The sequence below is a fragment of the Amblyomma mixtum genome, chromosome 8 (assembly GCF_055824585.1).
Source record: "Amblyomma mixtum isolate Tamu chromosome 8, ASM5582458v1, whole genome shotgun sequence".
Lineage (NCBI taxonomy): Eukaryota > Metazoa > Arthropoda > Arachnida > Ixodida > Ixodidae > Amblyomma > Amblyomma mixtum.
Window position 1 is genome coordinate 37675700 of NC_143019.1, and position 25295 is coordinate 37700994.

Consider the following 25295-nt stretch of genomic DNA (forward strand, 5'->3'; position numbering starts at 1 on the left):
CCGCCTCTAATCAGTGGTCGGTTGCCCTCAGTCCAGGGCTCCGCTGGCCACTGCCGCCCGTTGAGCTCGCTGCACCAGACCTTGTTGGTCTTCACAGCGGTCGCTGGACAGCAGAGCCTCCCACTGCTCCGCACTCGGGTTTTGTATTTTGGGGACCACGTCTATGTTTTGGCAGGCCCATGTGATGTGGTATAGTGTAGGTTTTTCGTCGCACCAGGGACATTTGTTCGTGTATGCTTGAAAAGAAAGTGACCGTTTTAGAGAATTACCTCGCATTACTCAAGGCCGCGTCAGTATGAAACACAAGGCCGTTCAAGTGGGACCAGTGGGTGGTACCACTGGTACGCAGATCGTGGACCACCTAATTGGCGTATAATGTTCGGAATGGTATCAAACGATTCAGTGCCATACGGAGCATAAGGTTACTACTAGAATCAAAGCATACCTTATTACAGGGATTCGCACCGACGACCTTTGGTTCCCCAAAACCGTGACTTCTTGAAACTTCAAACGGTAAATTGGTAAATTTGAGGAAAGGAAATGGTGCAGTATCTGTCTCACATATCTCAGCTGCGCAGTAAGAGAAGGGAGGAAGGTAAGAGTGAAAGAAGAAAGAGGTGCTGTAGGACGGAGAGAGAGAGAGAGAGAGAAAACTTTATTACAACAGGAATTCGGGGCACGCCCCAGGGTCCCTGCACGACCCTACTCCACTCAAGTGTTTATGTTCCTGAGGTCCATAACACTGGCAGCCCGGCCGGTGGCGATGGTCTGCACGGCCGGGTCCTCCGAGCGCAGCAGGGTCTCCCAGTCCTCCCAGGTCTTGAGGTTCTCTAGGTCCCGCCGGTGAGGGTCCGCCGGGCAGAGGGAAAGGATGTGGAGGGAAGAAGCGAAGGGTTCTGGGCATAGGGCGCATGCCAGAGTAGGGAAGGAGGGATGATAGTGGGCTAGGGTAAGGGGCGAGGGGAGAGTGTGTGTCTGTAATCTGCACCAGAGTGTTGCGTGTCTGTTATCTAGGGAGGGGGGGCCGGCACAGTTTTTTCGTTACATCCGGATATACTTTTCTTATGCCAACGCATACAGCGCAAGAAGACAAATCGTTTGACACCACTTCGAATGTCCCACGTCTAGCAGTTTTGTCTAGCAGTTTTGCCGTAATGGCCGTTTGAAGTTTTCCCCAGGTGGTCGAAATTATTCCGTCCTACGGAATGTTAGCCACCTTTCCTGAGTAACATTCCGTAGGACGGAATAATTTCGACCACCTGGGGAAAACTTCAAACGGCCATTACGGCAAAACTGCTAGAAAAAATCTCTGCCTCTCCCGTAAACGAGAGTAGAGTAAGCATGAAATGTTTACGGGCCTAATGTCATTTCGGTGGACACCCGAACCGCACCGTACAGGAAGGGAGGAACGCCACCACCCGTTCAGCGCGATGCCTTGCCATTTTGAGGAAAGGAAATGGCGCAGTAATTCTCTGCCATCTCGGTGGACACCCGAACCGCAGCGTAAAGGCAGGGAGGAACGCCACCACCCGTTCGGCGCGATGTCTTGCCCTTTGAACGCAGCGCTTCTCCCCCGGATCACGTGTGACAACGAAGTGTAACATGACATTTATGTGCTTTTTGCACGCGTTATTAGAAATCGGAAATTATAATTCCGTGCATTATCAAACCCACAGCTCCACTGATATCTTGATAAACATTGAGAAGGCACTGGCAGCAGTTATTTTTTGTCTCGTTTGGAGACCAACCGGCGCTTGCATGCCGGTCGCGTAGGAGGGCTTAGAGAGTCTCGTTAAAGCATCTGTGGGGGCTTCAGCCACGAGGAGTATCTGTTCTCGCTTCGGCGAGCGCGGCTTCGGCGACGCGCGTCTTTTCTTTCCTTTTTCTCTTTCCTCTGATCTTTTAACTGTATGAGCCGCGTCCGTTCCGGCGGACGCAGTTGTTGCTGCGACGCGCGTCTTTTCTTTCCTTTGCTCTTTCCTCTGATCTTTTGACTCTCCTCTATCTGCACGAGGCAGCGGTGGTGGCTTGGCTCGAGCCAGTAGCAGGCCCGTGCAATTTCCTTTTCATCCTTCTCTCAGTCACAACAACAACAAATCTCGTTGTCTCGTACGGTGCCCGGATGTTCTCGTTTTAGAGCCCGGATGAGTGGATTTCAGTGCCCGGATGATGGCTCTCGGTCTCGGCGTGACGTCACCACACTGCCGACAACGGGGGCTAAAAGCATTTCATGCTTAAAAACTGCTAGACGTGGGACATTCGAAGTGGTGTCAAACGATTTGTCTTCTTGCGCTGTATGTGTTGGCATAAGAAAAGTATATCCGGATGTAACGAAAAAGCTGTGCCGGATATAGCGAACATGACTATAGTGACTCAATATTCGTTCGATATTGCTAACGCTCCATACTCATACGCTACCTCAGCGTTTTTCACTTTTAGTTTTGCGCATGGAAAAGTGCTTTTTGTTTCTCCATTAAACGACAGAATTGCTAACCCACGATAAGGTGATTAGATACAAACAGATGATATATTCTTGAATATGGTATCAAGGGTCCAAGCCGTGTTCTTTGTGTAGCAATAAATCTTAGCAGGGACTCGGGGGCAGATTATGTAGCAGCTGAAAGCAGCCTTTAAAGTCAAATTATCTTTTGAAAAAGGAAATTTCCTCTGTGTTATGATGATATGCGCTCTCTCATAAGGCTCGTTTTTCAGTTCGTAAAAACGTCGTCACCGAAATGGGAATTTAAGAAAGCGGCGGCTGGTCGAATCTTACGTAACTTCTTTCACGCGATTACTTTCTTCAGACTCTTTGCAGCTTACGCGTTAAGCGAAGGGAGATATTTTTTGTCTTAGCTAGGTTTCCTTATATTTAGTTGTGTTTTACTTATTCAGTGGCACGAATTTCTTGTCGCCTACAAAAATTTCTGTAGGCAGTCATAGACTTCTGTCTATAAAGTCTATAGACTGATTGTGGAGAAATACTATAGACAATCTGTACATTTATGGCCACACACTTCTAGCAAACTTTTTCTATATAAAGGCTATCTATAGGAAGGCAATCGAATCTATAAAAAGTCTATAGACAGTGTATAGAAAATTTTTATAGGGATTAGCATCTTATTTTTATTTTTCGCGACAGCAAGAAAAGGTTATATGAGAAAGAAATTGATTAAACGTGGCTTCTAACAGGGTGTCTGTGTGTTCTGGATTCGGAAAATGTTCAGCATTACAGTAACCAGGTCTCCCTTTCATGCGCTCGAAGGAAATTTAATCTGCCGAGTGTTCGAAAATCCCAGAAATTTGAGGTTTGCAGCGGAGGGCTTTTATGATCTTTGTTTTGACACGTGTTTTCGAGTATTTTACAGAGAAGTTCACCTTGCGCGGGGCATGAATGCGGTTCTACAGATTTCTTCGCACGCACTAATTGATAGAAATTACGCAGTACAGGGAGCTTTGGGCAATAGTTAGTAGTGCTGCGTGATTTTTGCTTTTTATGGAATACAAAACAGAAGTGGTTTTATTTAGTTAGACGAACCGGCAAGTAGCCCTCTCTAATACATTGTGAATTCGTCAGATATGAACTCAGTATGCGACGCAGCTGCTTTGGCTGGGGGAAATGGCGTGTGATATGTTGTAGCAAACCTCGTTAGATGCCGCTTACTGCTGCCTTTGTGTAATTAGATAAAACGATACGTAATAATTTTATAGATGCCTATTTTCTGCTTCCGGCACCTTTCGATTGTCATTATCAGTTTCGCTTCCCTAACCACCTTGCTGCGTTGCTGGTTAGCTCTTTCTTCGGCAGTCATATTTCCTGCGGACAGAATCAACGCTTGCTTCTGCATGCTTTTACCCTTATCCTCAGCGTACGCTGCTTTCTTTTTTTTTTTGCTTTTTGTTTTGCGAAGCTCCGCTGGAAATCAAAGCTGTCGCCTTTGCCAAGAAGCCATATACCGTATTTACTCGCATAATCCTCGCACTTTTTTTCGCAGAAAATCGGTGCGAAGTTAGGGGGTGCGATAATTACGCGGGGAAAATTTTTGAACAATGCTTTGGAGTGCTGAAAGCAAATGTAAATAGGCTGTGAACCGGGGTTCTCAAGCCAGCTATTGTAAATTTAACCAAAACTTCAATTGCAAGCAGGACTTACGTTTGTAATAAAACCACAGAGGCGACAAACACTAGCTGCAGAAACACTTTATTTGCGAAGGCTGGCCGTAGCCCAAAGATTCCGCTTTGCTTTGAAGTAATCATTTTCTTTCCTATCTGAGCTGTAGTTGTCTTAGGCTGTAGCTGGGTCATCCGCTCCTTTGTATCTGTTAGTCCTTTTATCATTAGTTTGGTAATGCTATATTTTGATAGTGCATGCACTTTTCCTTAGTTCTGTCGAGTGATGTTGGGGATGCGATGATTATGCGAGGAAAAAAAAAATTCCAATTTTCGATAGGCAATGTGGGGGGTGCGAGCATTATGCGAGTGCGAGCATTATGCGAGTAAATACGGTACACATGGATGGGACAGAAGCTCTGTGTTTCTAAATTTCAGTACGAAAGCGCTACCTCACGTGGTCATAACCAAGAAACGTGGCGTCCCTGACCTTGAGGGTGCAGAAATAAAATAAATATTGTCGTGACTGGGATTCTAACCGACGGCGGTGTGAACAGATCATCTTCGCTGGCCACTGCATGAAGGCACTACACTGTCACCACAGCCGATCACGCCGCATGCCGCCCCGCGATGGCTCAGGTGGTCATGGCGCTCGGCTGCTGAGCCGGAAGACGCGGGTTCGATCCCGGCTGCTGCGGTCGAATTTCGATGGAGGCGAAATTCTAGAGGCCCATGTACTGTGCGATGTCAATGAACGCTAAAGAACCCCAGGTGGTCGAAATTTCCGGAGCCCTTCACTACGGCGTCCCTCATAGCCTGAGTCGCTTTGGGACGTTAAACCCCTCTAAACCACAAACCGATCACGCCACGTGTTAAGTTAAACTGCAATACACTCGGGCTGTGCATTGCATATCGTCTTCTTCAACTTCCATATGCGGTGCGAACAGATCAGATAAGATATAACCTCGATCAGAGCTTATAACCTGAGTGTGATATGTTGTCTCCAGACATGCCGATGACCCAGCAAAACAAAACCATGCGCCAACCAGGCTAAACACATGCTGTCTTAAGTCTACTCAGTTTAATGCGCTGAAACCCTACCACTTTTTAAGCATGAAATGCTTTTAGCTCCCGTTGTCGGCATTGTGGTGACGTCACGCCGAGACCGAGAGCCATCATCCCGGCACTGAATTCCACTCATCCGAGCTCTGAAACGAGAACATCCGGGCACCGTACGGGACTTAACGAGATTCAACGAGACTCTAAGCCCTCCTACGGGACCGGCATACAAGCGCCGGTTGCTCTCCAAACGAGTCACAAAAAAATTACCGACGATTACGTTACTTCGTAATGCGAAATTTGAGCGCAGCAAATAAGCTGTTTCACCTTTTCGATAGATTGAGGCAAAGAAATCGAGCAACACATGTATGCGCTATCACAGAATTTTTTTTTTTTTTTTTTTTCACACGTATTCCTTTAACAAAGACTCCACTAACAGTTCTTGACAGTCATGAAGGAAGCTTTGTGGTCGGAGAAATAGACTGATATATGTTCGACTTGGTACACCAATGCTTGATTCTCAAAGACGAGATGTATACAAGTGCCTCGCGAGGTTGTCACAGCCGTGGGACGCGTTACGAGCGAGAGGAACGGGATGTTCTCCCGCATAAGTGTTAGGAAATTGCTGTTTGTCTTTATGTCAACATTAAAGTCCCCCACTACTAACATCGGTGTGGATCGATGGACGGTTAATGCGAGTTGCAGGAAGTGCACGACGTCTTTCGTGAGTGCGGTAGGGGCGAAGTAGGCAGCTACTACCAGCAAGCCGTTGGGCAACTTTGCGGCGCACAGTTCGCCAACTTCATGTGACGTGCCAAACATTTCGACTGGTATTGCAGAGAGACCTGTGCGCAAGTAGATAGCGACTCCCGCCGCTCTGTTGTGGTCTCTGCGAGCACCACAGCAGTATAGGAAATCTATGATTTCGAGAGGCTCTTCGGGATCCATCCAGGTTTCAGCAAAGCAAAGTACAGAGGAATGGCGCAGAATGTGATCGTGGTGTACGTCCTTGGCATGTGCGGCAAGGGAGCGTACGTTAAGAATGTGGTTGTGAATGATGAATCAAGTGCTGCCAGCGAATGACGCGTCCATTGGCTGTCTGCGTGTGTTACTGATGTGTGGTTAACATGTTAAGCTTCGCCTGTAAGAGTGGAACGCGACAGCGTCTTGCAACGCTGCCAGGGAGTCCACAGAACGCCATCGCCAATTCGGCTGTACGCCTTGCTGGACGGTAAATTTATTTTTTGAGGAAAGGAAATGTATCTCTCTCGCATATCTGGGTAGACACCTGCACCTCGCCGTAAGGGAAAGGGGGAAGATGGGAGTGAACGAAGACGCCGTATTAGCTAGACGCGCCTTTGTTCATTCCAAACCATTCAGCTGGCATTACGGAGTGGCTAGCGTGCTCGTATCGCACTCCGGAGACCCTGGTTCGATTCCCCAACTCGACCAATTTCGTTCTCGGTTTTATTGATTTATGCGGTCTAACTAGAAAGGTTAATTAGGCTATTTCATATTTATATTATTGTATTTCTATCCATCGTGTTCTGTCATTAACCTGTCAATTGTTGGAACTGTCTAGGATGTTCGACACAACGTATATGAAACGAGCAACGTCTTACTGAGTGGGGAAGTGCGTGGTTGTGGAGGGAACGCGGCTTCGTACTTATCTGTTTTTTTCAGCAGCGTCTCCTTCCGCGGACGCTGTTGTCGCTGCGGCGCGCGTCTTTCTTTTCTTCTGACCTCTTCATTCTCCTCTATATTAATTAGGCTAATTGATTAATTAAGCAATTAACTAAACTCAGTCCAACTTAGTTGCAGCATCACTATACGATCCCTTTGATTGGTTGCATGGTTACTAGCTAAAGTACAATTGGCCCCATTTGAAATTCGCGCACTGTGACGTCACGAGCATTTCGACCAATTGAAAAGCGTGACATTGGGGGCGGAGCTGGTTACGAGGCCGACGCCGACGCCGACGACGACGCGAAACCCAGGAACGGACGCCAAAGAGCTGCGCTCTAAAATAACCGCTGCCAGTGTCTTCTCAATGTTTATCAAGATATCAGTCGAGCTGTGCATTTGATAATGCACGGAATTATAAATCAAAGGGCAAGGCATCGCGCCGAACAGGTGGTGGCGTTCCTCCCTTCCTTTACGGTGCGGTTCGGGTGTCCACCGAGATGACAGAGAATTACTGCGCCATTTCCTTTCCTCAAATCGCGCCGAAGGGGTGGTGGCGTTCCGTGGACTGCCTGGCAGCGCTACAACACGCTGTCGCGTTCCACTCCTAAAGGCGAAGCTTAAGCGTCATTAATTAGCAGTTAATTAGTATTTTGTCATTAATCAGAAATTAGTCACCAATTAGTCATTTCTCATTACTTCGTCATCAATTATGTGTGACGTAATCCAGTGGTAACGTCACCAGTGTCACATAGGCAAAGTGGTGCGGAAAACGCTTTCCCCTTTCGAACGCGCTGCACATTCTTGTCAGGCCTGCGTGGTCATGTCCGCGTACGCTTCTGCATCCTTCTGCATTTCATGCTTACCCTACTCTCGGTTACAGGGGAGGCACAGATTTTTTAATATTTTGCATGTGTGTTTCAGGCGTCAATTAATCGCGGAGGTGCCTTTTAGAAGGACGTTCGAAAGCGTGCTCACCCTTGGTGCGTGGAACTTGGCGCAGGAGAGACACTGGACGCGAGGCAATGCGAAGCGATGGAGGACATCTTCAAGGCCATGCAGTTTGACACCATCAGCTTGGAGTCGTGTCACTTAGATGACGAGGTGAGTTTCCAGCTACATTCCCAGTGGGCACTGAAACACTCATGAACATCCTGTGGACGTTTAGGACGTCCATGGGACGTCCAAGGGAGTTTCAGTGTTAACTGGGATTCATGGCTGCCGCGTTGAAAAAGAAGAAAAGGAAAAAGCTAATCTCTCTCACTTCATTTTAGCTCAAGGCGGCCAAGTCGCGTCACAGAAAACGTGCAAAGTACAGTTCCCAGTACTGTAAAATGGAACGCTTTTTAGCATGCAGTCGACAATTACTCTGTGATTATTTTTCTTTAGATGATTTTCAGTAAGCATGATTCCTTTAGTGCCTTGTCAAGTTCGATGTGAAATTGCAAATAAATTTGTTCTTGAGTACGAACTAGACGTTCCTTTTAACACTGCGGGCACACGTACTATCAAGGACAAAAGTGGTATAATCCACGCGGTTGGAGCCAGAGCAACGGAAAACTGCGTTGCAATGCCATCTACAGGCGGCATCTGGGACCGAGACAGCCAATTCATGACCTTTATTATCAGCAGGTATGTCGCTTGGCCCGTTTCAATGTTCTGTGCTTTGGCTCGCCAAAATGCCGCAGTTTTTCGTTGCTCCGGCTCCCGCCGCGTGGAGTATACCACTTTTGTCTCCGATAGCGCATACCCTCTAGGCTCTTATTGATAATTTTGTTCTTTGCTTTTGCTTGCTGCAAGAAGACGCTTTATTTTTAGTGAGATTCAGAAAGGCAAACTGAGAGCATTTTTCTGATGTTTAGTTGCCATTTCATGAATGTGTTTCAAGATTTTGAGTCATAGGGAAACTGCTGTGTGTTCTTCATTTCCAACCTCGGTTGCCAGCGAAAAATTTTGAGTAACATCTTAATCGTAAAAGTAACGGGGTAAAAAATATGCCAAAAAGCATAGGAGTTGACGGGACGGGGACTTTGTTTCCCGAATACGTGTATTCATCCTGGGCACTCCAGCTCCCAACCTTTGTAACATTGCAACGTTGCTCTAGTCAGAGTAGTTTGTAATGGTTAGTGGTGGTAGTGGTTGCAGTTTTGTGGTACGTGCACTATCCCTCAGGGCTGCAATGTACTGTTGAACCTCGTTATAACGATTGAAGCTGAAGGGGCCTGGTGATTGCTTCATTATAGCCATAGCTTCGTTATAGCCTGTGTTGATTTATGTTCCAAGGGGAATCGTCATTCCTTTGTTATATCTATTATTTCGGTATAAACCATTTCATTATAGCGAGGTTCAACTGTATATCGAGGTGTGGAATTTCTGAAATCGTATTTATGTACTCAAAGCTGTCCTTTAGAAGCTGAAATCGGTGACTATATATATCCGCGCGCACGAAATAAGCTGCAAATTTGTGTCGGCTGTGAAACTTCTAGCGACTCGCCAGAACTTTAGTTATGCAAGTTGTTGAACTGTCGTCACCGTAATATTGTGACATCACTCTAATTGCGCACCAGGATTTCCACTTCTATTTGGATTAAAAAAAACAAGGACTGAGAGACCTAAAAAAATTGCACGGACACTTTGGCTACTAAAGTGTTGAGAGGCGAAAGCAGAGGACACTATGCTGTGAAGACTTCCGGTGGATGCGACGTCACACCGTTCTAGTGGCTATATCGATACCCAAATTATACATCTTTTGGGTATCTTAAGTATTAATTACACTTAATTACACATTTTTCTATCTAATTTGACACAAATCCGACGTTTTTCCGACCATTCTGGGACAATTTTCACTAAGCCGTGATGACTTCCGGTGGATGTGGAACACGGTTCCCATGGTTATGTCGACGTTTGCGCTATTTCGGCGCTATTTTGACGCAATTTCGACATTTTTGCCTATAATTAATGAATTAATTAATCTACAGTCGTCAAACTTGGCTTCCAGGCTCATTTTTTCCTCCTCTATCTGAAGCAGCCATTGGTTTTCTTTTATCTTTTTTTATTTCCCGAGTAAAACTCGTGTGACACGCTTTGTTAACAGACAACAGTATGAGCCATTAAAGGCTTTCGCCTTAAAATTTTGCATTTTCAAACCCGGGAACTCCAGCTCAGTAGCCGGCTAGGGCGCTCGACTACCGAGCCTGAGTTCCCGGGTTCAAACCCAGTCGCGGCGGCTGAGTTTCGGTGGAGGCGAAACGCAAAGGCGCCTGTGTGCTATGAACTTTGTTTTATACTTTAGATGAGTGCTGTGGGGGCTCGTGGAGTGTGCTGTCATCTGTAGTGGCTTGAAGCCATTTTTTTTTCTTTTTTCCTCCGCAGGGAGCGGCCACAGTGTTCGATATGATCGAGTACTATGAGTCAGCGAGGAAGCTCAACATCTCGCACAACCGCAACATCGACTCCCGGGGCTGGCAAGCTTGCTCAAGAATGCTCAAGAAGGTATACACGCACTTGAAGCTTTGTTACTGTTACTTTATAGTCTTGAGTTGTGACCAGATTCGCTCAAAAAGCTGTAATGTTCGGTTTTGGAATAACTGTGTAGTAGCGCACTAAATATAATTTAAAGAAATGTGTGGTGGTGTGGTCGCTTTCCATCCTTTCGTTCGCAGTTTTTTGAGTTGTTCTCGTGTAATATCTGCTATTATATCAAAGGGATAAGCAAGCTGAAAGCGAGAAATGTGATTTATCATTTAGAGAACCCTGCAATTTTCGAGAAACCGAGGAAAGCAGACATCCAGGTTTCATCCTGCCTTGATAAAAGGGTGTGACATAATGCACTGCATTCTTATGTGGTTCTTGTCTTCCGAGCGTAATGGAGGAATAGTGGAATGACAATGAGACGAAGGTCATCTAATTAAAACTGAATCTTTGCGTGCCAAAAAAAAAAGGTAAATGATGGCAGAAGTCGCGATATTCGTCCCTCGAAAGGCCGCTCGTTATACCGCTGCTGTAGTTTCAGTTTCGAGTTTCAAGCAGCCGATGTCATGTCTGATCGATGACGTTGGATTTTTATCTTGGTAGGACATTATAGTGCCTAGCATATACACTAAAAGAACGTGTAGTACCTTCCAGACAGGATTTTAACCTAACTCCATAGCACAGCCACGTTTGTACAGTTGCACCTACAAGATGTACACAAAATAATTTTCGGGCTAGTCATTAGTATATTTAGAGATCCACAGCGCGAGAGGAATGACTGACGAGAAGGGCGAATGCCACAGTGCGTGCCTTTTTCGATGTGCACAGTGCGGGGGAAATTGTGGACTAGAAAGAAGAACAGTGGGCAAACGCTATAAGAAGTCATCTGCACCAAGTATCACGAATAAAAGCCCATTCAGGCATAATTTTATACAATATGAAACAGCAGTTGATACACTCCATTGGAAAAGCAGTACCGTACCTTTTAGACATGCTGATGTAAACCAAAGAAAAGTTGGCACCTCATCAGATAGTAGCCGCGATGTCTCTCCTGTTCGATCGAAATATAATTTAGTAAAGTGGTCACTGCAAAGTCGAGTGCCTGGTGTGGGTTTTCAGCTATTCTTTCTTAAATTTACCTCTCATTGATGGTGAAACTGGGGTTTACAGCGTGGGAACATGCATCACAATAAACCGCAGCGTTGGCAACGCTAGCGCAACGGTACAACACACAGCTGAACAGATGAGGCTCCGTACATGTTGAGTATAGCAAAGTCCTGTCGTCTGCTAGTGTCATCCCATTGCAACGCCTTTTTGAAACGTCTTTCTCGAAGGCTTTGCTGGTCTCCTCGTGCAGTTTACGGTGCAACAGGAAGGTGTTATTGTGGAAAAAGACGAAAACGATGAAGAGACGAAATGCCAAGATGAAAACTGAAAGTGAAAAATCGTGCTGATGCCTGCGAAGGGCAGACTTCCTGGACGAGGCTGCTTACTTCCGGTGGCTTTGCTTTCGGGCGCCCGATGCGCCATCCAGCCCCCTGGTGGAGATCAGTGGGAAGTACTCGGGGAGTGAGCTTTACCCAGGGCTTTATCGGGAAGAGCACACCAGCGCCTCTAGCAGGAGTCTGTGCTTCTGGCTTCATGCCACCAATGTGCCTCAGGACCCCAGGCTGCCTGCCCTTCTTTCGCCAACCCCATACATTCATACTTCTGTAGTTCATTGTAGCCACGACCACATGGACCATGGCATCATTTTTCCGCCATTTCGTGGCTGCTGACCATGAATTTTTATGCGTGTGTGTTCGTGTGTGTACTCACCGTTGAACCAAACTAGTTAGGCTGGGGGAGAGTGATATGCGTTGCCATGCCACATGCGAGTTGTATCCCGTCCACAGCACTCCGCTGAAAACGCGCTTTGTTTCTATCCAATTTGTTTGTTTCTTTGCTTTTTCTCTCTTCGGTAAGCACTGGCTGCAAACAACCGCACGTACGCGGGACTGACTGGTTCGAATCGGGAAGGCGTTGTGTTATATAACTGTATGGCACACACCGGCAGAAACGTGGAGGCTAACAAAGAGGGTTCAGCTTAAGTTAAGAACAACGCAGCGAGCTATGGAAAGGAAAATGATAGGTGTAACGCTAAGAGATCGGAACAGGGCGGAGTGGGTGAGGGAACAAACGCGGGTTAATGACATCTTAGTTGAAATCAAGAGGAAGACAGGGGCTTGGGCAGGGCATGTAATGCGAAGGCAAGATAACCGCTGGTCCTTAAGGGTAACGGGGTGGATTCCAAGAGAAGGAAAACGTAGCAGGGGACGGCAGAAAGTCAGGTGGGCGGATGAGATTAAGAAGTTTGCGGGGATACAGTGGCGGCAACTGACCAAGGAGAGGGTTAATTGGAGAGACATGGGAGAGGCCTTTGCCCTGCAGTGGGTGTAGTCAGGCTGATGATGATGACGATGATGACGATGATGATGATGGCACACACCACTACAGGGTTTGTGAAAAACTCTCAAGCCACAGGCCTGTCTGCTTTCGAGTGGTAAAATTTGAGACTACCAGGGCTTTGAGTAGTGAGGATGAGTCTTCCTTTTGCCAGCCAGGGATTTTTAGCTTCAGGGTTGTCATAAATGCGCCACTATATTGCTGAAAAGCTGACCATGTGGCCTGGAAACTTATGACCAACCCTGCACGCAGCTGCACATGCCCTGCCCTGGCGAAAATCTTCACCATTCCAACTGGAAACTGTTCTATAAACCTGTTGGGCTGGTTAGTAGATATTAAATGAACATCACCGACCATGTGCTGTCATGCCCCGCTCCAGCATTTGATTTGAATGGCTTGCCTCTGTTACAGTGTCCGTAATAAGGCGCAGTACCAAACCCTGTCAACTTCAAGCTGATTAGCTGTTCGAAGACATCTTATCACCTTTTGTCACCTGTACTCCTTCAGTTTGCCTGCGTGCATGCATTTATTCTTGCGCAGTTCTTTAGGCAGCAGTTTACTTGAGCTTGACCTGCACAGTTAAGTGGCTTTGTTTCAACATTGAAACATGCTTGTTCACTTAAAGGTGCATGAATAGATTCATCATCATCATCAGCCTGACTACGCCCCCTTCAGGACAAAGGCCTCTCCCATATCTCTCCACTTAACACGGTCCTTTGGTAGTTGTGGCCACCGTATCCCCGCAAACTTCTTAATTTCATCCGCCCACCTAACTTTCTGCTGCCCCCTGCTACGCTTCTCGAGGTTCTCTCTATTTATTTTTCTCCATAACTTCGGACAGGGCATTCTTTCTTGTGTCTTCACCCGGGAAAAAGCTTTCATCCGCTTGTTGGTATGAAAGTGGACTACTGATGAGCTGTTTTTTTATTATTTGTCTCGACACTTCTGTTTTGCATGAGATGGCTAGGACAGCATTCAAGAGACCTTGGGAGTCAGATTTACTGAAACTAAAGCAAACTTGTAATAAGGGAGTAATTACTCATTGTCGTCCACCTTGTAATTACTCCCTTATTACAAATCTACTCCATCTTGGGGGATTCCCCTAAAACATTTGGTAAAGCAAACTTGTGAGCAAAGTTCAGAACAGTAAAGGAGTTTACAAGTAGTGTTGAAAAGCTGCCCTGCGGAGCAGGAACAATTGTTGTCTTAGAAATCGCGTGCGGATTCCTGTTGTCAGTGACACTACACACTAGTACTCTCAATCAACCAAGCATATACCAGGGCTTATTACTTCAAACATTCTTTTTTTCTTTCTCGCAGACCCCCTGCTTGCAGCACCTGGATGCCAGGGGCACGTCGCTGAGCGAACAGACGCTGCTTGTCCTCGGGCGGGCGTTGAGGCTTGGCTCGCACCTCAACTCCCTTCATCTCGAGAACTGCTCGCTGACTGGCCGTTCACTCGTCATCTTAGGTAAGCACCAGGGGGCGCCACGATACGTGTTTCATTTTAGGCTGTGCCTCCTAAATGGGCCTGATTGTTTCACCACCTGTTCCAGCATCACTCACTCTGTCTCGAGCAAAACAATATTTGTCATTACTACCATCAGCGTAAGGTACAGAACTGTCCGAATCAGTTCAATATTCTTTGTGCTTGTAGACAACAGAAAACTTGAGAGGAATGCAGCTGTTGACTGTATGAACTCTAATTCAGTCAGCTGTCGACAGCCAATGCTTGTCCCATCTCGTTTTTGCTTCATTCTGTCATTTTGTTTTGCCTTTAAAAAAAAATATTTTAAATAATTTACCAGCATCTACAACAGAGAAACACTGTCTTGTTGTAACTAATGGTATCAGTGGAAATGGCTGAGATGACATAAATAGCTTATATGGCTGATATATAATTGTCTTCTTGGCTAGACAAAACAGTTGTCTTGTGACAATACATGCATGTGCACCAAGATGTAAAAGAATCACTGTTAACGTGACATGGTGTGCCTGCCTAGCAACGTGAAGTTGCATCTTCATTGTATTTACGTTTCAATGAACCATTTGTTGTTTGTTGCAAGCTCTGCAAGGGCGGTAATGCTAAAACAGCTTTGGCATCACATGTTTAAAGGTGCACTGAAGAGGAATCTGAACTTATCTTTTTGCCGCGGGAACTCGATCTACACGTTCCGAGCTTCCTTAGAAACTTCGATTTATTGCCCTGTGTGGCTGTGTGGCCGATTTCTGTAATTAAACCGAATTAACGTCCGGCTCCCGCCTTTTTTTTAATTCTCCCGCGTACGGTGGGCGGAGTCGACCAACGCGTGGAGCGCCTTTCACCCAGTCCCGTGGTGGCTTGCCGCTCTGCCATCGGCGGAGTAATACGTAGTAGTCCGTAGTAGCAAATAGTCCGCGCGTATTTTTATTTCTGTGGGCTTATTTTGAGGCTATATTATCTGCTAATGAGACTATTTATTCATGGAAACCTAAAAAACAAAATAAAGCGAAAGCAAAGCCTCCATGGAGCTGGCTGAAAGGCACTTCATGCGTTGGTCGACTCCGCCCACCGTACGCGGGAGAATTAAAAATTAAAGGCGGGAGCCGGACGTTAATTCGATTTAATTACGGAAATCGGCCACAGAGGGCAATAAGTCGCAGTTTCTAAGAATGCTAGGAACATGTAGATCGAGTTACCGCGGCAAAAAGACGAGTTCAGAATCCTCTTCAGTGCACCTTTAAGCATTTTCGAGCTTGAAGGAACTGTGTAATCATTGCTCTCCCACCATCCTGCAGTGGCAGCACTGAAGCTGAATCCTGCGCTGAAGGAGCTCTACCTGGGCGACAATGGGATGACGTGTGCAGACGGCCTACAGCTGGCAAACCTGCTGCGAGCCAACTCGCGCCTCGAGTACCTCGACCTGCGTGGGAATAATCTCCAGGTCTGTTCTGGTCCCATTTGTGGAAGGACCATTGCACACTTCTCCTCAGTTGAACTGAGCACAACTGTGAATATGTGACAATGTAGTGAGCTGTGAAAAGGAAAATAATAGGGATGACATTAAAGGGGCTCCGAAACCCCTTTTGAAGATTACATAAACTCACTGAATCACTGCATTGTGTTGCCATGAACACTTGAAAGTCCGCTGCGGTGGCTCAGTGGTTATGGTGCTCGGCTGCTGACCCGAAAGACGCGGGTTCGATTCCAGCCGCGGCGGTTGAATTTTGATGCAGGCGAAATTCTAGAGGCCCGTGTGCTGTGTGATGTCAGTGCACGTTAAAGAACCCCAGGTGATCGAAATTTCCAGAGCCCTCCACTAAGGCGTCTCTCATAGCCTCAGTCGCTTTGGGACGTTAAACCCCATAAACCAACCGAACCAAATAATGCACTTCTACATGCAGCAGAGAACTCACAGTCATGGGCAAAAGCTGGCGAGCCCTTTCCAGGGACATTTTCATGCTCACACCTTTCTCTGTCGCACGCTTCTGCATATACCAGTTCAGACTTGCCTATTGGTTAGTCTCTTTCAGATGTCAGACAGCTACCATGTCTGCAGTGAATAAGCGATGTAGCTCTGGTGAGTCGGGAAGCTTCGCCCCTGGCAGTGGGGCTGGCAGGAAAGTGCCGACCTTTCAGCATGCAAAAAGTGACGAGAGGAGAGGAAAAGGCGTGAAGATGGATAAATTCAAATTTCGACAACAGATAACTCGGCTTCTACAATGCACATTAAAAAAACTCTTGCTGGAGGATATTCATGAAGTGGCACCCTTTATTATCCCAGGCATACCACAACTTTATTAGAGCCCCTTTCAGAGCCCCTTTAAGAGACGGGGAGATAGCAGAGCGGGTTAGGGAACTAATGCCTGTGAATGATATTCTGGCAGAAATCAAAAGGAAGAAATGGACACGGGCAAGGCATGTAAGGTAGCAAGGCGTGGAAATGGAGTAGGGGACAGCAGAAAGTCAGGTGGACAGACGGGATTGAGAAGTTTGCTGGGATGGGGTTGGCCGCAGCTGGAGCAGGTCAGAGCTACGCTGAGATCAATGGGAGAAGCTTTTGTGTGCTGTAAACAATTTATAGGGAGCAGTTTGCACAGTCGATGACAGGGGGCACCACCAGAACGGCCGTCATATCTGGCCTTCGTATCCACAGTTAACAACACAGTTAACAACATCCACAGTTAACAACACAGTTAACAACATTGATGCGCAGTGCGAACTGCTGCTCCACAGCTTTCGTACAAATGTCAAGTGAACTTTAAACATCGCTGCTTTATTAGGGATGCCATGTATGTTGCTAAAACAATGTGCAGAAAAGTAGCGCCAATGTTACTATGATCAATTGGTGAAAAATAGACGACGCAGTTCACATATGGTGCAAGCACAGACCGCTGTTTATTTGAGAGCTGTCTTGCAAGTGCATTCTGGTTTCTATGAGAATAGAACGTCCATGAGTTTCTCTACCGAAAAAAATGACAAAAATATCACAAAGCTCACCTGCCAGCTTATTTCAGCTTTGGTTTCTCAGATGCTCTCTTTGGTATCTTAGAGGCATATGGGCATCGAAGACGATTAAATGTGCTTTTTGAGGTGGCTTCAGCTAAGTTGGTAGCTGAAAAGTCAAATTTTCGAAGGCCTTGGGGCCGTAGAGGCAATACCTCAAGAAAAAATAATTGAAGCTGGCTATCAACATGGAAATAAGGCAGCATAGGCCATTGAGAACAGGAGGGCAACAAAAGAACAGTCGGGAGCAGGTAAAGGAAAAGGGACGAATGTTTGCAGCTTGGAGGGAAGAAGCAGCTGCAGCAAGAAGTAGAAGCACTGCACGGACAGTTTTTTTCACGCTTGATTGTGTTGCACCTTTCTTAACTGTTGCCTTTTAAATGACACTGAGACTGTAGAAGATGATGCCATGCTTATGCAGAGGTATCGTTTTCATGTGAACTCAAACTCCCCTCTCGCATGGGGCCACCTCATAGTGTTTTTGCAAATACGGCACTTCCACAAGCCAGGCAAAATGCGCTTGGGAAAATGTACTTGTTGATGTCTCCTGTGTTTTTAGGTTTTAAAAGAAAGCAAATGTCATAAACAAAGAGCAGATCTGATAAAGTCTAGTTCATTTTATACAACAGACAGAAATCTTTTACCTCGTGTTTGGTGCATGACAGCATTATCTGCTTATGTGCCATAAAACCCAACAAAACGCAACAAAATGTAAAATGTGATAGTACTAACATGAAACGTGATAAATGAAAATAAATCATTAGCACACAACGAAGGGATTACATACAGCAGGGTAGGATGTACCGTATTTACCCAATTCCAACGCGCACCTTTTTTCGGGGAAAATACGTCTCAAAATCGCATGCGCGTTGGATTCGAGTGCAAACCGAAACTGCCCCATAGCTGCCCATCGTCATCGCCATTATACGATGTGGGAGCTCACTAACTGCTGGAAACATGGGAGCACGTTTGCTCGTCGTTTTCTGCGTCGCAGGAGCCGTTTTCAACCGGTGTGGCGCTTGTCATTGGTCGCGTGCTCAGCGACCACGGACCGCGTTCACGGCGACGGTATCCCGTGCACTGCCGCGGGCGGACGCCTCATCACTGCCGTTGCACGATCAAGATACGCGGATCGAAGAATATGTTGATGAAACAACGGTTATCGGAAACGCGTCATTTCGGCGGTAAAGTTCCAAAAACGATGAGACTCCTTTCTGTTTTGCGGCCGACTCTCTGACAGAGATTACATCGTCCGCAGGCGGGGCACGCCGCGCCGCTGACGAGGTCGTGCATCATGCCGATCTCACAGATAACAGCGCTCCCGCGCCCGTTTTTACAGTCGAAGATCTTTATCTTTCGCTCAGACGCACTGACGAAGTCATCGATGCTCCGCAAGAAGCATCGCCGTTGCCGCAGTTACGCCTAGCAGCAGACGAACCTCCCGTAACCGGAGCTCTCCGCTTGCGCTTGGGGCGTCTTCCTTTGTACTGATGCTTTGTCAGGAAATTGCGTGAGCGAAAATCTCGTTTCTCAGTCACATCCATAGCGGATATAGGAGAAAAACCCGGGCAGAAGCGTTGGTTCACGTCTCGGTGGCGGCAGAACGAAGAAAGAGCGTCTGCGCCCGACCGTGCGGTGGAATGCTCGTAGCCAATGGAACGGCTCCGATCGTACCACGTGATTTGAAGGGCCAGTCGCGACGCTCGACTCGGGCGGGAAACGATCTTTTTTTTCGTATTTTTATCAAGAATGCGCCGCTGCCGAAGTGGCTTCTCGTAGACGATGGGTAGGCCTACTTCCCCGCGAATATTCAAGAGCGGGCGACGCCATGGAGCGAAATGCGGCGTTCCCGAAATTCGGTCAAATTCGCACTTTCGCGAGCCACCGCGAGTGCTTTAATTGTATTTTTTACTAACTTCCCATTGATTATCGGCTTTGATTTTTTTACACATAAAAGAAGAGGCTTGGGGGAATACAAAACGCAAGAAAATACAAAATCGACTTTATCGAAAAAAATCACGGTTTTTTCACCCGCACCTCCCCTTAAAATATAAAAACGGTTGCAAATTATTTTCATTCGTGGAAGTCACATGCACGTTAGAAGCGGGGCTTGTAGTTTTTTTTTATTATTACCAATATCGGGCGCGCGTTAGAATCGGGGCTTGAATTTTTTTTTTTTTTTTGGTGCCGTAAATTGGGTGCGCGTTGGAATCGGGGGCGCGTTGGAATTGGGTAAATACGGTATATTATGTGTTTCTTTTTGAAACCAACACTACATGTTTAGTAAGCATGTAGCCAAATTACTGTACAGTATCTTTAAGGGCATGCCATTGCCAGTAACTGATAGTATAGTAAAGATTTTTGCTGGCCTGAGCTACTTTACTATAGAGGGGTTCTACTTATTGAGTTTGTTTAAAGGGTGCATTGCACTGGCAACACATAGGCTGCAAAAGCATACGTGTCCATTAAGATCAGTGACAGCCCTCTACATTTTACAGTACTGTGTCTAGTGCAGGCTTGTTTCTGTTTTGTAACTGACAAAGAGAAGTCTTCCTTTGTCTACATTATGTAAGCATGTACTTTAAAGGGCAACTATGGGTAGTTTTCGAGATTAACGTATTGTGATGAAACTTTTACTGTAGGTATTTCTCTTTGTCCTGATCGTCTCCGCTAAGTTTAGGAGCCATGCGGCAGATCAGTCCTGTGCTAGTCGATTTTAAAGTTTGCCATTTCTGTGGCATCAGTTCAGGCAATTTCTGCAGGCAGCACTGTGTTTGCGATTTCGCAAACATTAATCACACGTTGTCGCACACCTGAGCAACAGATTTTGATGCTTGTATTAGGTCGTCTTAGGCATTCTATGAACTGAGTCATCACTTCCAGTCGCTATTTTACTCATTTGATGAGTGCGCAGGTGTTTTTCCAGCAATGACTGTGACATCATTGCTTCGTAAGCTGGAACATCAGCCATGGACCAAGTTTCGGTTAGCTGTTTTTGCTGTTTGAAAATAGTTCTACGTACTTCATATTTTGAAAGCTGGTTTGTTGTGTTGGAGACGGGACCCCTAAGAATGAGAATCCGAATCAGTTTATTCGAACGAAAAAGCAGTACATACACATATTTGTTAAATGCAGGAGGAGGTCCCCAATGCCCAAGGCTGCACAGAGGACCTCCTGTTACAAACTTACAAAAAAAAAATCACTATGTACAAACAACAACGAATAAAATTGAAACAGCTTATGAAAAATAATTAGCAAAACACGTGTAAAAGCAATAAGATGCAACTGTAAACGAGACATGAGTAGGGTAAATGTGCGTAAATGCATAAATAGAGGAGAACAATTCAAGTGAGTGCTCCGTGTGCTCTATGGAAAGAAAAAAAGAAAGAAAGAAATATTTTGATAGAAGAAAAGTACCGAAACTATGCTTGAAAGTATGAATGTTAGATGATTGCTGTTAGATGTTAGAATGTTAGATGTAATCATGAACTCAAAATGTTGAAAAAAAACCGCCGGAATTTCCCTTTAATGCCACAGCAAGGCCGGTGGCATTCAAGAATGATTGAGAGAAAAAAAGAAAAAGAAAACAGGTGGGCAGTGGAAAAAAAGGAAGGAGTGCAAGGGTAGAGGTGATAACCAAGCCGTTGTAGTCACAGCTGCCTTCTCGTTGCAGGACATTGGCGTCTCGCATCTCTCGGACGGGATCGCGCAGCAGCCCGAGGGCGCCGACAAGGGGCTCAAGACACTGGTGCTGTGGAACAACGGCATTTCACCGGCCGGCATGAGGCACATCTCCCGAGCCCTGGTCTGTGATCTCTGCTGCATCTTCCATCTCAGAGACACCCGTCCGCTTAGGTTCTAGCAATCTTCAGGAAACGGCACACTGTACTGATGCAAAAGAACCACGCTGAAGGGAAAAGGATACAGGGATGAGCCAGGTTATGTTTTGTGTGAACTGTCAGCTCTTTATGAACAGCAAATTTTTTATTTATATACTATGGCATATGTCAAGCACATATCAGTAAGAACATAAATAATAACAGAAAAGGTGCTCAAATTATGAGCATTCATAAACCCGATATCTCTTTTAATCTCTTCCTTATATGCCCTTCTAGTTAGCAGATCTTTTTCAACCAGGCGCATCATCACCTGTGGTTTGCTAACATTGTCTGGTTTGTCTCTGTTGTGCATGCCTCTTAAATCAGACCTCAGTCCTATTCTTGAAATGCCAGACTATAGTGGTACTTTTGCAAACAGTGGCTCATAGTTGCATGTGGACGCATGCGTGGTCTGATTTTCAGGGTGGCTAATCTGCTAACAGTTGTTCTGGTACTCCCCGAGCCTTGTATTGTGTTAATACAATCTTTCAGCCTGGATTCTATCACAGCAAAAAGCCTTGTAAACAAGGTTTCTGTGGCATTATGACAAGAAGCAGCACATGGCATTCGTATGCATCTGAGAGGGCACATAATCGAACAGTGCTTTCCGTGCTTTGTATAAAAGTTTTGTAGTGCTTTTAGATTCAGGCTGCTTCATTTGGCTTAGGTTATTCATCATGTTTCAATGTCTCGAAGAATTCAAAATGAGCATTGTTACTCCCACCCGTGTCCACAAGAATGCCTACTCCCCAGCGTACGTGAACCACATAACCAATGGCTAACCGGATCAAATTGTCACTGTTGGAATATCATCATCAGCCGGCATCCTCACTGGACAGACTGGAGACCTGGATCAGGTTGACTTATCAGGCTTGATGACAATAGGCTTCTGTTTATGGCCTACTACACCAGCAACCAACACCAACGGGGCGTGAAATAGGAACAGTTGGGGATAAGAGTTAATGGAGAATACCTGAGTAATCTGCGATTCGCTGATGACATTTCCTTGCTAAGTCACTCAGGACATGAACTGCAAAGCATGATCATTCAGTTAGACAGGCAGAGCAGAACGGTGGGGCTAAGAATTAACATGCAGAAAACCAAAGTACTAGTATTCATCAGTCTAGCAAGAGAACAGCAATTCGCAAATTGTGGTGCAGTGCTGGAAGTAGTAAGAGAATATGTCTATTTGGGGCAGGTAGTGACAGCTGATCCGGTTCATGAGAGGGAAATAACTAGAAGAATAAGAATGGGGTGGAGTGCATATGGCAGGTTCTCTTGGACCATGGATGGCAGTTTGGCAATATCCCTCAAGAGAAAAGTATACAACAGCTGTATCTTACCGGTACTCATCTATGGGGCAGAAACGTGGAGGCCAACAAAGAGGGTTCAGCTTAAGTTAAGGACAACGCAGCAAGCTATGGCAAGAAAATGATAGGTGTAACGTTAAGAGATCGGAAGCGGGCGGAGTGAGTGAGAGAACAAACGTGGGTTAATGTCATCCTAGTTGAAATCAAGAGGAAGAAGTGGGCTTGGGCAGGGCATTTAATGCGAAGGCAAGATAACCGCTGGTCCTTAAGGGTAACGGAGTGGATTCCAAGAGAAGGCAAGCGTAGCAGGGGGCGGCAGAAGGTTAGGTGGGCGGATGAAATTAAGAAGTTGGCGGGACACGGTGGGCGCAGCTGGCAAAGGACAGGATTATTTGGAGAGACATGGGAGAGGCCTTTGCCCTGCAGCGGCCGTAGTCAGGCTGATGATGATAATGATCATGATGACACCAACAATGATGAGAACTACTTCATAAGCAGAGAACACCTTTGGTGTCTACCACAGTAAAAGTAGGTGTAAGTGGAGCATGGGCCTGGTGTCTCGCTGTACCCGCATCCAATGTGGTGGCGACTCAGAGCTAGGGTTGGTTCTCATGCAATATTTTCCTGTTATGATTGCCCCCTTTTTGCTAGGTAGTGCGTAAATTAGTTAAATTGCAGTCCCGTTTCCCAGGCTTTTTTTTCCGGTTTCTCGGGCTCACTAGTCGAGCGCTCAACCATTCAGCTACCATGGGTAGTGGGTGTGTGTGTGTGCATGCACACATGCATCTGCAGCTAGCATTGCAAAAAGTCTGGCAGTGCCAACTTGTGGAATGTTGTTTCTTTCAAAAAAGCTCTATAGCAGATGGTTTATTTTCATTGGATACGTTGCCTGTTTAAGTCAAGATTGCTGTTTCAATCATTGCTTTACTGAGTACAGAAGCTTAGAGGCAACGTTTAGCAAGCTTCAAAGAGTGCATTTAACAAAACTGCTGCAAAATTTGCCCTAAAATTCAAAGTTCATCTAGAGTTTTAGATAATGGTAGGTGGGGAACTAAGCTGCTCACTGTAGGCAGTTAGTGCTCACATTTAGTCACAGTGATGACCTAGTGACCTTTTTTTTAAAACGTGTATGTGAGTCTAAGGCTACCTTTTCTGATCCTTCCATACCTTTGTTACATGCAGGTTGCCACCAAATCCCTGATCACCCTCAACCTGGGCCACAATGCCATCGGGGATGATGGCTTGCTCGTTCTGCGTGAGGCACTCATGCGGAACAAGTCACTTTGCAACCTGGGCCTGCAAAACACAAAGATCACCTGCGAGGGTTGGTTTTTCTCTCCTGTGCCCTCTACACACCTGATACTTGATACGCTGAGTGATGAAGCTCCCAGAGGAATCAGGGAGGGGGGGGGTTACTACATTTTATAAAATTTAAAAAGTGTACGCATGAATGTGCATAATATTCAACATTTTCAAGTAAATATCATCAGAGGGGCTACAAGGACAAGTAGAAATCGGCCTTATCGATTTAGCGATATGGTACTGCATTCTAAATACAAACAGACCACTCTCACCGCAAACAGGTTTTATAAGCTAGAAAAAATTAAGAAATGAAATACAGGCGTCTACACCACAGGCTGATTTCACAAGTAAAATGTATGCTTCACTGCCAGTTTTTAGGCATGGATCTCAGAGGCCACACTACACCGCAATTCACTTCAGAGATTGTGATTGGTCTAATGTTTTAGGGGAATCCCCCAAGGTAGAGTGTATTTGTAATAAGGGAGTAATTACTCATTGACATCCATCTGAGCGCAGCCATATGGCTACAAAGGAAAGCTGTACAGCTATCTTAGAAACTTGTAGTTGAAGAAAAATTCTTCCTGGTCCGGGGTTCGAACCTGGGGCCACCACTTCACCGGAGCAGTCGCTCTACCAGTTGAGCTAACCTGGACGGCAAGCTGTATAGCTTTCCTTTGTAGCCGTATGGCTGCGCTCGGATGGACGCCAATGAGTAATTACTCGCTTATTAGAGATTTTGATGATGGAATCCTTTTTGGCAAGGACGCCACAAGGTTGAGACGACTGGCAGCAGGATTTTTAAATCTAGTTTTCTTACCAATAATTGTGTCTTTTGCTGATGGACAAATGTCAGCACTGCCGGACAGAACAAGAGAATCAATTTTTACTGAGGACAGAAATTGGATGGAGTTATCTTCTCGATGTCCCTTTAAGAACGATCTGAGTGTTTGAAATTTGCACTGTTTCATCAAAATTATTAGCTGTGGTACCGTTTCCGTAAACAGAACTCTCACTTAAGCAAACATTTCCTCAAGCTCCCTGAAGTTTGTTCAAGTGGTGCTTCCCTCTGTCACTGTCCTACATGGTGCTTAATGCTCAAGTGTAAAGTCCCTTCTCTTTTGCACAACAGGCTTTTCCATTCAAGTTGTGTGGTCCATGGAAATCTAAAGCATAGTGTCATCATGCTGATGCCCATTTATGTTTATCACTGGCTGCTTATCTAGATGTCTCCAGCTGAAAATCAATTAGAAGTACAATAGAACCCCTTCATAGTAAAGTGACTAGGATCAGCAAAAATCTTTATCAGGGTTTTTACCGTATCAGCTGTTGGTGATGGCGTGGCTCTGAGGATGCTCTCTGGTAATTAATTGGCTACTTACTAAACAGTGTTGGTTTATAAAAGAAATTTACACTCATAGATACCTTCCATCCTGCTCTTATTATCCCATTGTATGATAATTACATATTTTCTGTTATCACATGTCATGTTATCACGTTTTTTATTTTGTTTACACCTTGTGGAAGTGCCGCATTTGCACAAATACAATGCGGTTG

The 25295-nt window shown here is 45.8% G+C and overlaps 1 protein-coding gene across 2 annotated transcripts in view; it reads left to right on the forward strand.

The window, feature by feature from the left end:
* The window catches only part of LOC149332123 (uncharacterized), a 373230-nt gene that overhangs the window by 334221 nt on the left and 13714 nt on the right, over nucleotides 1-25295 (forward strand). For both annotated transcript variants that reach the window (XM_089557078.1, XM_089557079.1), the window contains exons 4-9: nucleotides 7853-7953; nucleotides 10222-10341; nucleotides 14086-14236; nucleotides 15544-15689; nucleotides 20925-21056; nucleotides 23622-23763. In XM_089557078.1, the coding sequence (XP_089413204.1) occupies nucleotides 7853-7953; nucleotides 10222-10341; nucleotides 14086-14236; nucleotides 15544-15689; nucleotides 20925-21056; nucleotides 23622-23763 (792 nt within the window). The remainder of the gene's footprint in view (nucleotides 1-7852; nucleotides 7954-10221; nucleotides 10342-14085; nucleotides 14237-15543; nucleotides 15690-20924; nucleotides 21057-23621; nucleotides 23764-25295) is intronic.